This window comes from Mesoplodon mirus (genome assembly GCF_964341445.2).
Source record: "Mesoplodon mirus genome assembly, chromosome: 4".
Lineage (NCBI taxonomy): Eukaryota > Metazoa > Chordata > Mammalia > Artiodactyla > Ziphiidae > Mesoplodon > Mesoplodon mirus.
The window spans coordinates 46,685,973-46,698,031 of record NC_138979.1 but is presented as its reverse complement, the minus strand read 5'-3'; the positions used below and the strand labels follow the sequence as shown (position 1 = coordinate 46,698,031).

The 12,059-nt window shown below is 37.5% G+C and overlaps 1 protein-coding gene across 1 annotated transcript in view; it reads left to right on the top strand.

Moving 5' to 3' along the window:
- NEDD4 (NEDD4 E3 ubiquitin protein ligase) overlaps positions 1 to 12,059 on the top strand; it is a 155,162-nt gene that overhangs the window by 29,154 nt on the left and 113,949 nt on the right. Inside the window, exon 5 of the mRNA XM_082617090.1 lies at positions 9,695 to 9,748. Coding sequence (XP_082473216.1) covers positions 9,695 to 9,748 — 54 coding nt within the window. The remainder of the gene's footprint in view (positions 1 to 9,694; positions 9,749 to 12,059) is intronic.

Sequence of the window (12,059 nt, the reverse complement as noted above, 5' to 3'; positions counted from 1 at the left end):
CTCTATTCTGGGATCATGGGCCGTGCATTTATTTTAATCAGAAATTTGAAAATTTATTGCAAGGGTAACTAGATAAATTTTTGTGGATCAATGCTAATTCATCACAGCTAGATATAGAGAACACATGGCAATTTAATACTTGCTGTACAAAGGACATAATTATGTGAGGTCCTCTATTTTCTTCTTGTCATTTATATCATTATTTATGCATAGCACAAAATGTTTTCCATTGAATGTATTCACATAAAAATGTCTATTGAGATAACAGAGTACAGTAAAATGTTGATTATTGGGCATTCAGCCAAATGGAAATTGTGGCCAGAAGTTGAAGGGAGCCTTTATATCTTTGAGAAAACGTGAAGTTCGAAGAAAGTCTTTTGTGGAGAACTGTTACTGGTAGATTAACAAACAGGGGAGACTCCAAATTGAAGTTAATGCTCAATAGAAAATTATAGTAAAATCTACACTTATAGTTGCTCATATGAGACCAAGGGAGGCAAGTTATCAGGAGGGAAAAAAGTTTGACACATTAGGAGCAATGTACACATTATATAATCTGTGCATCAGCATAGTGTATGAGCATCTGAAAAAGGACAGCCCCACTTCATTCCCTGTACACCCATGGTGCTCACTTTATATCTTTAGTATTCATACTCATCATATTTACAAAATGTGTATATGTTCATGAATATATTAGTATTATGTTACAGAAGCAACATAACTTGTACACCACAGATATTTTTAGAAAGAGAAATAAAAAATCAGCCATAATTTAATCTCCATAATGCCACCACTGATTGTGTGATAGTCTGGTATTTTTTCCTATGTATTTTTATCCATGTATTTATACTCCTCCACCTACACACACACAAAAAAAAAATTGGTGTGATATTTTTTCCCAGTCACTTTGCTAATGCTTATTAATGTGAGGCCACAGTCCCTACCCTCAGCGAAGCTTACTGTCTGCTGTGGACCCCTATAAACTAGTTTCTCAAAAGAATTACCAATGTGCTGAGACTTGTCAAGGGAAAACACTGGGTGCTATGGAGTGAGTATCAGGGGATATTAGAGACTTGAGGGGATTCTCTCAATGTAGGGTATTTAGGGAAGACCCTTCTGAAGTGTATCATTTAGGATGCTTTCAGCTTCAAGTAATCCTAACCTCTCTGGGATTCTCTTGCCTTTCTGTCCATGGTCACAAGAAGCTTGCAGCAGTTCCTAATGACATAGCCTCCCATGATGATGTCCAGAGGTAGGGGAGAATGTTTCCTCACAAGTCTCTTTTAAAAAGTGAAGGACCCTTTTCCAAAAGTTTCCCTAGGAGACTTTGATTCATGTCTCTTGGGCCGGAATTATGTTGTGTGTATTTCTAACCCAGTCATTAGTAAAGAGAGTGGAATTACCGGGAGGCTTAGAGGAATCAGAAGTCAGCTCCTGGGGGGGTGGGGTCGGGGTAGGGAGTAGCTGCCTGTATCCCTGACACACATTATCATCCATTATTTGAATAAAATCAGAATTCTGTTAGCTAGGAAGAAGGCTAGGGTGCCCCATTAATAAAGCACTAAGTAAGGTATGGTGTAGCCGTATAATGAAATCCTCATCAGCTGTTTAAAAAGAGACAGAGGTATATGTATTGATAGGATGTTAAGTTTCAAAATATATTAAATGAAGGAACAAAGGTGCAAAACATTATATATATGATGCACCTTTTTGTGTAAAAACAGAACAGCTTTCTCACATGCTGGTATTTGCAAAAAATACTTCTAGAAGGACCAAGAAACTGTTCACAGTATTTTCTCTGAGGGTGGGGAAAGGGTGAGAGATTTATAATTCACTATACTGAATATCTTTTTTTTTTTACTGTTTGGGTTTTTCCCCCATGGCTGTGTATCTATAATTCATTTTTATATTTGTTGATAAGCAATAACTGTATAGAGAAACAAATTAGAAAAACATAAAATATGTAGATAAAAATGCAAAGATAGTTTCTATTTATATAATGCTTAAAGCTTGTAAAAATACTTATCTATTTCATTTTACTTTTTACACAGTTTTTATTTTAAAATCTACTTACCACATATGTCCGCACAAAAACTTGTACATGAATACTCATAGCATCATTATTAATTATAGTCAAAAAGTAGAAACAGGGCTTCCCTGGTGGCGCAGTGGTTGAGAGTCCTCCTGCCGACGCAGGGGACATGGGTTCATGCCCCGGTTCGGGAAGATCCCACATGCCACGGAGCGGCTGGGCCCGTGAGCTATGGCCGCTGAGCCTGCGCGTCCAGAGCCTGTGCTCCGTGACAGGAGAGGCCACAACAGTGAGAGGTCTGCGTACCGCAAAAAAAAAAAAAAAAAGTAGAAACAACCCATAGGTCCATCAACAAATGAATGGATAAACAAAATGGGGTATATACATACAGTGGGATATTATTCAGTTATAGAAAGGAATGAAGTACTGATACATGCTACAACATGGGTGAACCTCGGACACATTATGCAAAGTAAAAGAAGCCAGTTACAAAAGACCACATATTGTAAGATTCTCCTCATATTAAATGTCTGTAATAGGCAAATCTATAGAGACAGAAAATATATTAGAGGTTGTCTGAGACTGAGGAAGTTGGGAAATCAGGAGTGACTGCTCAAGGGCATGGGGCTTCTTTTTGAGGTGATGAAAATGTTCCAGAATTGTGAGGGTGGTTGCATACTCTGTGAATATACTAAAAACCATTGAATTGTGCATTTTCAGTGGGTCAGTTACATGGTATATATATTATATCTTTATAAAGCTTTTTAAAAAGTATGACTGCATTGTTTTTTTTCCTGCAACCACCAGCATAATTTCCAGGAGCATAACTTTGGGTTCTTTATGAATACCAGAGAATAAATTGACATTTGTCAATACCTTTGTCCTTCTTTGAGAATTTGGTTACTCCTCTGGAAAGGTTTTTTTCCTCTACTCTTTTATGCGTTTATAGACTTAGACATTTTTCAAAAAGCTTATCTCAATATTTTTATTTTTGTTTCTTCTTCTTATACCTTTCCTATAAATATGACCCTGTAAACTCTATTTTTATGACCATAGCTTTACTCCTATTTTTAATAAATTAAAAAAAATCATCTCGTCAAAGAATTCACACATAGCTTTAAAATGAGATAGTATAAAGGGGCTTATAATAAAAAGCAATAGACTCTGGTGCCCCAACCTCTCCCCTCCTATTCCTGCTTCCCAGAAGTAACCCCTCTTTAACTGTTTCTGTTTGTCATGCTGGCCCTTATTCCCATCCTGCTGAATAGCTCACACATCCCTGTCCCAAACTGACTTCCAGCTATGATAGATGAGTAGTAGATAGCCAACTTATGTTTGGCCAGTAGTTTGGCCCCTCATAGGAGTCTAGGTTGAAAATCATTTTTCCTCAGAAACTTGAAGACAGTGCTTTATCAACTTTGAGCATGGTATTGGTATTGAAAAGGCTGCTTCTTGTTCCTTTGGAGTTGATCCTTCTCTCGCTGTGAAAAATGTGATGATTTATCTTTACCCTGGTGTTTTAAAATTTCACAGTATTATACCTTGTGTGTACAGTGTCATTGTATTGGGCCTTTGATAAGCATTTCAATTTAAAGACTACTGTTTCCCTTCAGCTCTGAAAATTTTCATGTGAATAATTTCTTTAATAATTTCCTTCCCTCTGTTTGTATTATTGTTTGGGGATTCCAGCTAGTTGGGTGCAGGGTTACCTAGACTGATTCTTATCTTTCTCAGTCAGAATTCCTCATGTGAACCACAGAACACAGAAAATGATTTTAGTGATAGTTTCCTCACATATTCCAAGGATGGTCTTACTGAGTTCCATCCTAGATATATGAGATAAAGCAATAGATAACATACAGTAAATGTCTTAGGACAGGAGTCAGCAAACTTTTTCATAAAGGGCCAGATAGTAAATATTTTAGGTGTCACACAGGCAGGAGACAAAGATTGAGGCTACTGTGTAGGTACTTATATAGGCATTTAAAAGGTAACCATTTTAAAATGTAAAAAAAAATTATTATCTTATGGGCTGTTTAAAAAAAAAAAAAGCAAGCAAATGCCTGGCTGGGTTTGGTCCATAAGCTGTAACTTACTTAACCTCTGTTTTAGGGCATTAGGGCTTAATTCTTTCACTGAATCTGTTCAGAAAATCCTCTTTTTATTTTCTCTCATATTTTCCATCAGCTTAGCTTTTTGCTCTACATTTTGGGAGATTTCTGCAAATTTACCTAAAATTGCTTATATTTGAATTCAGCAGTTATTTTTAGTTGCAACACCACTCCTTGCCTCTTTTTATAGTGCCCTATTTTAGCTTTATGGATGCAAGACTTTCCCAAATTTTTCTAAGGATATACCTTACAGTTTTTAAAGGTGTTTCTTAAGTATCTCTTTTCTTTGGGGACAGTTTTTCTGTTTCTACATCTGTGATCTCTGCTAATCATTTCTTGCTTCTATATATGAAAAACCTAAACATTCAACAATTACATGTTACATTTTTAGTTATTTATATTTTATATATTAAAACTGATGGTTGAAGGAGATGCAGTTGCTGCTGTTGAGAGAGCACATGCTTGGGGAGCAGGTGTGCACAAAAATGCTGAAGGGATCCATGGGATGACAGGCTGAGCTCTAATAGCATCTGCTACAGAGCTCTAAAGCCTCATGATTGAAACAGGGGCAACAGCTCCAAAGTCGATAGAGCAAGGAGGATCAGAGAGTGAGACATGAGATGCTCTGTGGCTTTGTCCAGACTGCTCTGGACGTCTGTGGGAGGCAAGCCAATCTGAACACTTACCTGGAGCACTGCAACCTGGAGCTGAGAGAAACCCCTTGCCCTCAGCTGTGGAGTTGTAATGAGCTGTGAGACTGACAGGGTCTTGTTGCTCTGGCTGGGTGTCAGGCCTGAGCCACTGAGGTGGAAGAGCCGACTTCAGGACATTGGATCACCAGAGACCTCCTGGCCCCACGTAATATCAATCAAGAGCTCTCCCAGAGATCTCCATCTCAACGCTAAGACCCAGCTCCACTCAACGACGAGCAAGCTCCAGTGCTGGACACCCCATTCCAAACAATGAGCAAGACAGGAACACAACCCCACCCATTAGCAGAGAGGCTGCCTAAAATCATAATAAGTTCACAGACACCCCAAAACACACCACCGGATGCGGTCCTACCCACCAGAAAGAGAAGATCCAGCCTTATCCACCAGAACACAGGCACTAGTCCCCTCCACCAGGAAGCCTACACAACCCACTGAACCAACCTTACCCACTGGGGGCAGACACCAAAAACAACGGGAACTACAAACCTGCATCCTGTGAAAAGGAGAACCCAAACACAGTAAGTTAAGCAAAATGAGAAGACAGAGAAATACACAGCAGATGAAGGAGCAAGGTAAAAACGCACCAGACCAAACAAATGAAGAGGAAGTAGGCAGTTTACCTGAAAAAGAATTCAGAGTAATGATAGTAAACATGATCCAAAATCTTGGAAACAGAATGGAGAAAATACAAGAAACGTTTAACAGGGACCTAGAAGAACTAAAGAGCAAACAAACAATGATGAACAACACAATAAATAAAATTAAAAGTTCTCTAGAAGGAATCAATAGCAGAATAACTGAGGCAGAATAACAGATAACTGACCTGGAACATAAAATAGTGGAAATAGCTGCAGCAGAGTAGAATAAAGAAAACAGAATGAAAAGAATTGAGGACAGTCTCAGAGACCTCTGGGACAACATTAAACGCACCAACATTCGAATTATAGGGGTTCCAGAAGAAGAGAAAAAGAAAGGGACTGAGGAAATATTTGAAGAGATTATAGTTGAAAACTTCCCAAATATGGGAAAGGAAATAGTTAATCAAGTCCAGGAAGCACAGAGAGTCCCATACAGGATAAATCCAAGGAGAAACACGCCAAGACACATATTAATAAAACTATCAACAATTAAATACAAAGAAAACATATTAAAAACAGCAAGGGAAAAACAACAAATAACACACAAGGGAATCCCCATAAGGTTAACAGCTGACCTTTCAGCAGAAACGCTGCAAACCAGAAGGGACTGCCTTAAAGTGATGAAAGGGAAAAACCTACAACCAAGATTACTCTACCCAGCAAGGGTCTCATTTAGATTCGACAGAGAAATTAAAACCTTTACAGACAAGCAAAAGTTAAGAGAATTCAGCACCACCAAATTAGCTTTACAGCAAATGCTAAAGGAACTTCTCTAGGCAAGAAACACAAGAGAAGGAAAAGACCTACAAAAAGAAACCCAAAACAATTAAGAAAACAGTAATAAGAACATACATATCAATAATTACCTTAAATGTAAATGGATTAAATGCTCCAACCAAAAAACATAGACTGGCTGAATGTATACAAAAACAAGACCCATATATATGCTGTCTACAAGAGACCCACTTCAGACCTAGAGACACAGACAGACTGAAAGTAAGGAGATGGAAAAAGATATTCCATGCAAATGGAAATCAAAAGAAAGCTGGAGTAGCAATTCCCATATCAGACAAAATAGACTTTAAAATAAAGACTATTACACAGAACAAAGAAGAACACTACATAAAGATCAATGGATCAATCCAAGAACAGCTTTTGAGTAGGGCAGTAAAGATGGCCTAAGCTATCTTTTAGGTAGGTCACTCCAGTTGTAATAGAAAAGGTAGATTTAAAAGGTAAGATAGTTGAGGTAGAGCATCCTGTTAGGAAGCTATTAATTATAGTCTGAACCAGGACAGCAGAGGCCTATTCAAGTCACATATATCTATTTTCTTAGCAATATTCATTGAACATCTACATTGTCTGCCAGGTATCTTGTTAGACATTGAGACTTTATTTTTTCCCTCAAAATATTTTTCATGTTCTTGTCTCCCTCCCTTGTCTCACTGGGACCATCACAGACAAAGCTCTCATCACTTCATACCTGAGTTACTAGAGCCACAGTCTCTGTGGACTCCAGGGTCTCTCTCTAGTCCAATTTATTGTGTATCACTGACAAAATAATATTTACATATGATCTACATCGTATCAGTTTTTCATTTAAAAGCTTAATTTTCTTCCATACCAATCAAGTCTTAATTCCTTTTCTGGATATCAGTGCCCTCAGTCTGGCTCTACCCTGACTAACCAAATTTTTCTTACCACTTTCTAACACAAAAATGTTCTTATCAGTTGATCTCCTTACAACATGCTCATTCTGCCCCCATGCCTTTCCTCCTGTGATCTCCTTGCTGTGAATATTATCTATATTTTCTTATTCAAATTCTTCCCATCTTTCAAGTCTTAGCTCAAGTGTCATCTCCTCCCCCCAATTTCCTCTATATCCTCCTAGAAAAGATTATTGTCTTAACACTGTTTTTTCTATCCCCGTGGCATATCTAGCCCTTAATTGGGGCTTCTGTCCTCATAGTTGCCCCATGGTTACAATATGACTGTAGGGGTGCCACCTGTCCTAACCAAGTTCCACACAGGAAAAAGAAGTACAAAGGGCAAAAGTGACATCTCTCCCAGCTGAGTCAGCCCCATTTAAAGAGCTCTCCCAGGAACTTCCCTGGTGGCGCAGTGGTTAAGAATCCGCCTGCCAATGCAGGGGACACGGGTTTGAGCCGTGGTCCAGGAAGATCCCACATGCTGCAGAACAACGAAGCCTGTGCACCACAATGTCTGAGCCTGTGCTCTAGAGCCCACGAGCCACAACTAACTGAGCCCATGTGCCACAACTACTGAAGCCCACACACCTAGAGCCCATGCTCTGCAACAAGAGAAGCCACCGCAGTGAGAAGCCTGCACACCACAATGAAGAGTAGGCCCCGCTCGCTGCAACTAGAGAAAGCCTGCACAGCAATAAAGCCCCAACGCAGCCAATAATAAATAAATAAATACATACATTTTTAAAAAAGAAAAGTATAGTCAATCTTTAAAGAAAGAAAGAAAGAGCTCTTCCAGAAGTCCCACCCAGTGACTGCTGCTAGGTTGGCCTCTTTGGTTGCCCCCGGGTGCAAGGGAACTTTTTTTTTTTTTGAAGTACGCGGACCTCTCACTGTTGTGGCCTCTCCCGTTGCGGAGCACAGGCTCCGGACACGAAGGCTCAGCGGCCATGGCCCATGGGCCCAGCCGCTCCGTGGCATGTGGGATCCTCCCGGACCGGGACACGAACCCATGTCCCCTGCATCGGCAGGTGGACTCTCAACCACTGCACCACCAGGGAAGCCCAAGGGAAATTTTTTTAGAGTCTTATTGAGAGTCTCAGTGTTGAACAAGTTCAGAGGGCACTGTTCATATAGAAAACAATACATAAAATAGAATGGAGTGTTCCATATTTTGATCTGGGTGATGATGACACAGTTAACATGTATGAAAAGTCATCAAGCTGTATATTTAATGTTAGTAAACTTTATACTTTACTGAATTTATGTTATACTTCAATTAAAAAAAAATTAATGCCCCTCTCCCCAAGAGTTTTGCAGTGTGGTGACCCCAGGCACTTGTTGCAGGTAAAATAGGATTATGTTCTCAAAAGAACATAAGGGAGAGTGGACATTGGGTTAGGTATCTCTATATCTTTGTCACACATATAGGACTTTTTTCTGAAGGCTGTCGATACTTTTGACATGTAAACCAAAGTTTTAAAATATCTCAGTGTTTAATGTAATATATTTATCATAGAGAAAATATCAACTTAAATGTGAGAATGTTTCATACATCATCTTAATCTCTGGTATAACAAATTATTAAAGATTTTCTTTGTGTTTGATATTTAGTAGATATTAACTTGATATTGAAATATTTCAGCAAAAATGAAAGCATTGGCTTTGAAAAATAAATTACTGCATGTTAATTTTACTCGTGCTATAAGATATAAACAGTAAGTGAAAACTCAGTGTATACTTTTTGACTGCCTATGTACTTTATATAGTATAAACAAGATTGGTTTTATCAAGTCATTACTAAAAGGATTCAGAACACTAGTCTCCATAAAATCAACATCCACTTTGGGTATTTCTAACCTGATAAATAAAAAATGAGTACATAAAATTGATAATAAGTTAAAATCTTATCTGTATTTTTAAGTGCTTGTAAATATGTAATTTTTTGAAATTTTATCTCACTTTCAGGAATTTCTTGGAGGTCTAGTGGTTAGGACTCCAGGCTCTCACTGTGGAGGGTGTGGGTTCTATCCCTGGTCGGGGAACTAAAATCCCATAAACTGTGTGGCCAAAAAAAAAAAGAAATTTTATCTTACTTTCTTTTATTCTATTTTAGAAAAAATGGAAAAATAAGCAACCAAATCCACTTTGTCATTATGGAAAAATTACTAGAAAATGGGTGACTTGTGACTGGTCTGAGCTTTGTATATATTAAGTATCTTGTGTAATTTAAAATATATTGTAAGTAACAGGAATTAGGAAATGGTAACATTTTCAAGCATTTATTTCTCAGTGTTTGTGGGTTGATGTTCACTTTTTTTTAATTAAAAGTATAGTTGATTTACAATGTTGTGTTGGTTTTTGGTGTACAGCAAAGTACACACACACACACATAATTTTTCAGATTCTTTTCCATTATAGGTTATTACAAGATATTGAATATAGTTCCGATGTTCACTTCTTTTTAAAGAAAGGTTGTTTTTTTCTTACTTAGGTTCACCCTCAGCAGCACCGGCTTCTTTTTGAAGTGTTTGATGAAAATCGATTGGTGAGTTCTATTGTATGAGTGTAAAATGTGAAGCAAGGGTATATTTCAGTAGAGCAGCAAGGCAAAGTGGGCTGGGGATCTGTGAGGTGAGGGATGCTTTTGGGACGGTTATGGAGACTCTGGGCAAAATGGTGGACAGATAGAATTTTTTTTTCCCTCTTTCCTGGTGCTACTCTCTACCCTTCTGTTCTCCCAGGCACCTCTTGTGATTGTCAGTTCTCAGCAGATTCAACGGTCTTCCTCAAGGCCTGATGTGGCAGGAGATGCAGGAAAGTCAGCCTCTTTGACTGGCCTTCCCTCACACTCATCCTTGTACCCTGGTCAGTAGTCCCAGGCTCAGGAGCCTTCCCCTCCTCACTCCAGTGGATTTCTTGGGGTTACCTGTATCCAGTTATGACATTCCATCCTCTCCCTTATCCCCACTATTCTACAAAGGAAAGCTATCCTCTCTACACCGATGAAGTAAAGTCCTCTGAAGGATTGCCAGCCCTTAGAGGGACAAAAAGCAAATATAACCTGACTTTATTTTTATAAAAGGATAGTTCTGATTCCTGATTTCCTAAAGACTGTCTTGAAATCCTATCCTTTTCCTAGTTTGTCTCTTTGGAACTTTATTTCAAACCTTCTTTTTAGCATCTTACGTTTACATTTTAAACCTGTAAGATTTGAATATGAAGGTGTAAGAACAGTGTTATATATTCAAAGCTTATCAGTTACCAAACAGAAGCACCAAAAAAGAAATTAAACAGTTTTATTCATTTTGTAGCTAACATAGAAACGGGATTTTTTAAAGAATCTATTTTTAGTGTTGGACTATATAACACTTTGTTTTTTCTGTCAAGAAGTGATAACTATACTAGTAACTGAAGATACTGCAGATGAAATCATTAGTTAGTATCATAACAGGCAAAGGTACTTTTTTTGCAGCCAAGGGAGACTTCAGCACTAACTGGCAATCTAATTTTGTAAGGCTGAATGACAGATGTTGATGATTTGCTTATCAGATTTGGTTAGTCACAGAGCTTTTTGTTTTCTGTTTGTATTTTTGCCTTTTTGTTTTTAATAGAATAGGGAATGTCTTCTGTTTTTTCCCTCTGTCGCTATAGATCTGGTTTCCTTCTAGATAGGACCAGGTGAAATTTAGTATTGGTGTTTTTTTAATCATGAAATAGACATACAAAAAATATATTTAATATAAATCTTTATTTTAAATAATAAGATAAATATCTGTACACTTATTACTCAACTTAAGAACTAGAATATTACCAAAATCTTCAAAACCCCTCATACTCCTCCCCAATAGCATGTCCTTTTCTTCCCCTGCAAGTAGTAGCCACTGTCCTGAAAAGTGTGTTTATCTTTCTTACTTAAAAATTTTTATCATGTATGTATGTATCCCTAAAAGCATAGTAGTTTCCTTTTTCATATTTTTGATTTTATTAGAATAGTAGCACTCTGCATACTTTCCTCTGTGACATGCTTTTTGCTTAATGTTATATTTGTAATGTCGATCTGTAATAAGACATTTTACAGATGCATAGTTTTCCCTTCATCTGCAAATGCTGTAATACCATAATTTATGTATTTATCCTCCTTAATAGATATTAGTGTTGTTTCTAGGTTTTTGCTATAACCATTTGATAAACATTCTTGCTATGTTTCCTGATATATGTGTATGAATGTATCTCTAAGGTTCATATTTTGGGGTTGAATTGCTGGGTCATGTGTTATTTTTCCTGTTGTTAGTGACACTGATATGAATTTCTTCCTGATTCTTGGGTACATAACTGGTGAACTATTTTATTTGAGTTATTTGCATATTGTCCACAAGGAGGACATGTTTATGCTTTCCACCCTGCTTATAGTTATCTGGTCTTTTTTGCTGATAATCTTAGTATGGTGTGACTCTTCATTGCCAAAACTGATATTTATCATGCTCTGATTGGTGCATTAACAGTCTTTGACCATTTACCATGTATAGAGCACTATACTGGGTGTCACGATATGTCGAAAGAAAAAAAGCATTGCTTCTGATATTAACAATGGAATATTTCTAAAAGCAAAAGGAAAATAATGCACTTAACAGGATATTATAGATCCCCATACCAAGGAGTCAGGAGTACTTGTAGTCTGGCTTGTGATTTGGTACATTAGCTTATAACCCTAGACAGATTATTTAATCCTTCTGAAAATATTTTCTCATGTTTAAAAATTGGAATAACAGTATTTGCCTTACCTATCTGATAAATATATTATGAAAATAAAATGAGATAGTAGTTATCAAAGCACTCAGAAAATTTTTCATCATTAA